The sequence below is a fragment of the Lycorma delicatula genome, chromosome 5 (assembly GCF_047948215.1).
Source record: "Lycorma delicatula isolate Av1 chromosome 5, ASM4794821v1, whole genome shotgun sequence".
NCBI classification, from domain to species: domain Eukaryota; kingdom Metazoa; phylum Arthropoda; class Insecta; order Hemiptera; family Fulgoridae; genus Lycorma; species Lycorma delicatula.
The window spans coordinates 108,852,300-108,859,024 of NC_134459.1; the positions used below are offsets into that span (position 1 = coordinate 108,852,300).

At 28.7% G+C, this 6,725-nt stretch overlaps 1 protein-coding gene across 1 annotated transcript; it reads left to right on the top strand.

The window, feature by feature from the left end:
* The first annotated feature begins 323 nt into the window (after positions 1 to 323).
* LOC142325725 (cAMP-dependent protein kinase regulatory subunit-like) lies at positions 324 to 4,744 on the top strand. Its single transcript, XM_075367757.1, has 2 exons — positions 324 to 558; positions 4,539 to 4,744. Exons 1-2 carry the CDS (start codon positions 324 to 326, stop codon positions 4,742 to 4,744), a joined length of 441 nt encoding a protein of 146 aa, XP_075223872.1.
* The last annotated feature ends 1,981 nt before the right edge of the window (positions 4,745 to 6,725 follow it).

A 6,725-nucleotide genomic window follows, 5' to 3' on the forward strand; every position in this document is an offset into this window, starting at 1 on the left:
CCATCATTTTTGGGATAGTTTGTAATTTAAAAACTGCATTCTAAAAAAGAGATGTAAAAATTTTGTCTGTGTTCATGCAAAAATAAAAACAATATTCTTGTTCTGGTTTTACTTAATGCAACATGAAATAATAAACAAAAGAATAAGTTTTTTTAATTCTGCGTAAAATATGATCTCTTAAAAAATCATTACTGGGTTAACTCTGATATTAATTTTTATTAATCACATTATAATTATTTATTATATATAAATTGTATATTTAAAAAAAAATTAATATTAAATGTTGAGTGTAGAGTGAATATGAGAAGTTAATTGCAAATACCATGATAGCCTGTTACAATTCTGGAAGAGTTATATTAAGACAAGGCCATATGGTTAATAATTCATCATGTGTTTATTATATTATCCATGGTCATCTTAATGTTGAAATAGAAACAACTAATCCAATAACATTACTTCGTACTTCTGAACTTGTGAAAAAATTGGGCCCAGGTGAGTTTTTTGGAGAAGTTGCAATCCTTTTCAATGATGTACGAATGTCAACAGTTACTTCAATAAGTATGTATTAAAATGTTTTACTGTAGTTTTAATACTCTTTATGAACTATGTTCCTAAAAATTAGTATGTTAACATATTTTACTTTCATGTTTTATGAACTATGTTCCTAAAAATAATTTATATAAATTATCAGATCACTATCCCTGTAAAATGTTATCTGTCAATATAGAGGATTAGCAAGTTAAAAAGAAAAACAAATTACAAATATTTTGCTACATCAAATGTATTTTGGGTTCACCTCTAAAAAGAATTTTGCTGAATAAGATTGTGAAAGGAAATCAATTTACCATTTCAGATTCAGTTTTTTAATGCTTATTTTTAGTTAGGTGACATGACTGAAAAGATTACAGAATTAACAACCTTCAAAATTTACAGAATACTAGTAAAATAATAAGATAAACAAAAATAAAATTCTAAAACATAATGGTAGGATCTGGCTATCTAACACATAAAAATAAACTTTACTTTAATATCTAAATATGTCAACTGAACACAGGTTGTAACTGCATTTTTAATGGTATTTCAAAAATGAAGTTTTATTGAAGATGCATAGAAAACAGAATGCTAAAAATTGTGTTTATGATTAAAATTAAATTTTAATTTTCTATGGTTATGTTTTTCTGTGGTAACTGGATATAACTTGAAGTGTGATAGTATTCATTTTTTTGCTGACTTTATAACATTTAGTGACCTTTCAGAATAATATGCTGAACTGCAGGATGTAAATAACATCAATAATTCATTTTTTTAATGGCTGTCTTATATGCCCTAGGTAGTTAAAAATACTTTCAACATCTAAATGAGGAAACGAGAAAGGAGTATTTTTTTTGTAATATTTATCTAATATAATATTTTGATTTCCTTACATTTATAAATGATTCACTGTGAAATAATGTGTCATTCGAAATAAAAAAGAAGATGCACATGGTCATACATAATATTGATTTAATACATACTGATAAACACAGCAGCCCAGGAGTATATAAATTAAACTGCAGTGATTGTAGTAAATACTATATTGGACAGACTAAATGCAAATTCACCAAAACATGATATAAGAAACACAACAGACCACTTGCAACAAAATTAAATTCATCATAGAAATGGAACACATACAGACATTAATCATAAAATGCATAGTTTATGTATAACACATATTAAACAAGATTTCAATTCTCTTAAACAATATGAAATTTATAAACAACTTAAATTTGACAAGAAAATTATATTAATTGAACAAACAAATTATAGATAGAATATATATTTTTAGATTATAAACTACAAGTTGAATGCCAGCAGCAGTGTTGGTACTACTGGTATCTCTAGTGAAGAAGGTGCTGTTAATTACCTTTGAAATGTCTAGCATAAGAAAAAATTCCAGCATTTTGAATGTGGATCATTTAATAGTTTTTAAATGTAGTCACATTTTATCATGTTGATGAACAAATCTGATTTACTTTAAAATTACATTTATACTGTAGGGCAACATCTTTCTTAAATAAACATCTACAGATTTTCAGCTATGCTTATTTACACATTCATTGGAAAAGAGCAACTGCATCTTTCTTGAATGATGTTTACTTATTTGATATTTTAATGAATAGATGTTAATATAATTATGTTAAAAGATATTTATAATTGTTTTGTATTTAATACTATATTTATTATATTTTTACTTATTAAGCAAAATAGATTACACTAATCTTGTTTTTACATTAATTGAGAAAATTTTATACCCTGTGATTTAAAGCATTATGGCAGCTGAACGATAACTGTGCAATAACTGTGCACTTTGTATGTGTTTCAGTCCTTAATATTATATTAATATTATGCTTATAACAGCAATGGTAATCCTGGAAACACTGTCAGAATTTTAGCAGATGCTTGGCTGTTACAGAAACTTCTGTGCAGACAACTGGAGAAATAATTACTGTACAGAAGGTCATAATACTTTTTAAAATAAGATGGTTAATCCCATTCAAATCTCGTTAAGCCCATCAGGACTAGTGACGAGGGGGTGTGGCAACCGGAAGTGTCACGTGGCAGGTGTCTTCCCCTATGGGGTTGGGATGTTCACATTTATCCAGCTATCATTGAATCCAGCTATATAATACAGAATATTTTGTTAATTTGTCCCTTCAGAATCACAGTCAAGTTTATTTAAAGATTCATAATCAGTAAATCTAGGAATGATCTGATTTTACTTAGATGATTCTCATGGTAATGTTCAGCCAAGGGACGGACATACACTAATTTTTCAAGCTGAAATTCTTGCTATTCTCAGCTGTGCAATCATAAGTTTTTATTTCTAGACTATGTCAGAAATGAAATATATTGACAAATGCCTTATTACTCTTGAATAGAAGTGGGGCATAAAATAATATAACTAAAGTGTAATATAACTTTTATTTTATCAAGAAGGACACCTTATCAAGAAACAGATCTAGAACTCACCATGCTAATAACTCTACACCAGCCTGGCTAGCCAGTTTCAATGCCAGATAACTGTTTTCAAATTTTAGATAAAGGTTTTCTCATTCCTCAGCAGATAAGAACCAGATCCCTTAACCCTTGAGAGCAAATTCTCAGTTGTTGAGGAAGATTACTTTTTGACCAAATCATATGCTACAATTCTGTTTAATGGATTTATGCCAGTTTCTGAAGCTGATTAATACTAGCTAAAACTGAAGTCGCACAATTAATAATGAAATAAGAAATTATTATTGATGTTGAACCCAACCCTCAGATAAACTTTACAGAACTTTCTTTGAAAAACCATTAAAGATCTTACTAGAACTCTTTTTAGACTGAAATAATTCTTAAAATTGCGATCCATCTCCTAAACAAGCATGATATGTTTAGGAACCATTTAGAAACTGAACCTTCTTTTTAAAACATTCTATTAAGTGGAAATACATGATCTATGTAGGCTATACTTGTACTAACAGTTTGTTATAACTGTTAATCAAAATATCAAAAAAGATCAAAATATCAAAAAAGAATAATCTTTTTGGGGTAGTTAAGTTTTCTGATGGGTTCTAATTTTATAAGCCAGGTTATGCATTTTGGTTTCAACAGAGAATTGAACTAATAATTTGGATAGCTTTCAGTACAAAAATTTTTTTTAGGTTGTTGTATGGCTAGACAGCTACTTTTGAAATATTCCTATAATATTATGATGTTTAATGTTATAGTTTTTTCAATCATAAATATCTGAACTCTGTGGAAGATTGTTTAAGCACTACTAATTTGAAGTTTCTGATAGTTCACTGAGAAAAAATAATTCTATTGCAAATTTTATCTAAAATGCTTATGTTTTTTATATGTTTTAAATCTTTTTTTAATTTTTAATATATTTTAATTTTTTAAATCTGTTTTCAAAAACAAAAAGCAAGGAGTCTGAGAATATTAAAATAAATAATTTGATTTATATGAAAGTAAAGATATTTTTTAGTCATTCTTAATCTTAAAAAATATTATAGGAATATCAGAGAAAACGATTTTTGTAACATTTTCTAACATGTTATTGAAATATAAAAAATAACACTTTTTGTTAAGCTTCTAAAGCATAGAAAACTCTGTGATTGAAAAAATTTAATAAATTTTATAACTTGTCTTAAATTTATGCTTTTATCATCCAAATCTTTGACCTATGAAAAAGCATGATTGATCTATTGATTTCAAAATGTTATACAGTAAACTCTGATAAAAAACATTAATAACTTTTCAATTTTCTTCATTTTGAAATTTACAACTTGAATTTGAAGAAAACAGAATATTTTTTATAGTGGCCCATTTGTTTTCTGCTGGTATGCTACTATGATTTATTACTCAGGTCTGGAATAAAATTAAAAAAAGAACTGATTTACACTGACAAAAGTATGATTACTGTCTAATCTGCAATGATAATAATTGCCAAAATTAAATGATACCTAACTAATAATGTTGTATGAAATATATAGAAAATATTTATTTTTCAGGTGATGTTGAGTTACTGTATATCACAAAAGAGAATTTTGATGAAATTTTAAAGGACTCTCTTGAAAAAGAGTGGAGTAAAGTAAGAAATGCCCTTCATGAACTACCTTATTTTTTTGGTGACTGGCCAGATATTGAACTGAGGCGTTGTTCAATTATTTCAACATTAATACATTTTAAAGAAGGAGATTTAATATTAGGTGACTAACTTTATTCTCTTCTTTATGGCTTCATATTTATTAATTGTTGCAGTTCTAATTTATGTATTACTAGTTTATGTTTCCAGTTTATTAGTATTTGGAATGAAATAGTCTACTATGTGTATTGAATGGAAAATTAATATTAACTTTTTTTTTATGAGTATATTTATATAATTTTTTATGATTTTGTTGATATATATTACTATTATGTGAAATATATAAATATATAACCAATGGTGTAATCATACCTAGGAAACAAGCAAACTTGTAACTAGGCCTACCAAAGAGTGTAGTGATTTTCCTTAGGATTCTTCACTGAGCCAAACATACTGATGTAAGAGTATATCAGCATGTCAAATCCACTAAAATCAGTCCAAGTAACATTCTGTTGATTAAATATCAGCATGTCAAATCCACTAAAATCAGTCCAAGTAACATTCTGTTGATTAAATATCAGCATGTCAAATCCACTAAAATCAGTCCAAGTAACATTCTGTTGATTAAATTTCACTTGCAGATGCAGGGATTGTCTATAGACTGATTCCCAAAGTGGTCCAGGTGGACCCCCAGGGGTCCACGGGGGACTTGACGGGGGTCTAAGTTGGCGTGACAAAAAAATGGGGGTTCACAATTCGTAAGCGGGGGTCCACGAAAATTCATCTGGTTTCGATAGTGAAGAACTAAAATGTTGGCTTGACTTTGCGTATCAATCTAGGCAGATAATGTTTTGAGAAGCTCAGCGACTGTTACTTGTAAAAACTTGCATATTCTATATTCAGTACAACGAACGTGTCGAGACTTGCAAAGCACCGCCGCTGCCGCCGTCCGCAACGCTTGTTCAGACGTGCAAAGGGACGAAATACGACTTGTGGTGTGTGTGCTAGCAATCTTGCATGAACTTGTTTGATTCTTCACTAATATAAATACGATTGCCAAGGGTAAACGTTACTCATTTGTTTCCGGAATTTCGAAAAGAAAAGTAAAAGTGAATAGATGTTAGCGTTTGCCAGTGTCGGAAAAAGTAGTAAGTACTTACCTGCTTTTTTGTTATACTTACTTTTATTTTTTTTATTGTTTGTTTATTTATTTGACAATTTATTGTACACGTCAGTAAACAAAAAATGCACAAATTACAAAAAATACGTAGGTACAAAAGGTACAAAAGCTTATTCCTAAAAGAAATCTCTTCGTTTAAGGATTTATTAATTTTTGGTCTAAATTTTTTTTTCAGATATATAAAAAACTATTGGAATCGAATTAAAAACTGATCCTGAACATACCATTTCCCGGTAGTAACCCTTATTCTGTTACACGTTGTATATTTTCATAAATTGTACCTGTCTTTACATACTCGTAACGTGCATCAAAGTAATAAATAAATGATTAAAATCGCAGAGTTGTGATATCAAAATACTGGTTATTTAAAAGTATTTTCTTTAGAATTTACAGAAATATATCAAAATATAATTAATGAAAAAATGTTTTACATCACATTAAAATCGGTTCAGCCATTTTCATAAAACTTTATTATGGATCTTACCGATTTATTGCTTTTAATAATTAGAATCAGTTTGCCGCTGGTACTTTATTTCATTGCAATAATTAATTAATCCTATTCTGTTAAAATAGTCATATCCTGTTAAGTAAGACCGCCTTGAGATGACTAAAACAAAGTTTTTTTTTTATTTACCGGTAGGTAACTGATACGAAACATGGCTGAATCTAAGAAGAAATGTCGACTGTACAGTGTTGATTATTTAAAATTTGGATTTCTTCCATCAAAGGCAGACAAGCGATTGTCTATATGCCTTTTGTGCAGCAAAATTTTGAGCAATGACTATGAAACCATCGAAGCTCGAAGATCATCTAAGAAGGTGTCATCCTGATAAAATAGGTAAAGATTTGAAATATTTTCAAACATTGAAGGAAAAATATGAAAAGGGACCTACCGTGCACAGTATGTTCGCTTCAACGTCTGAAAGTGACGAT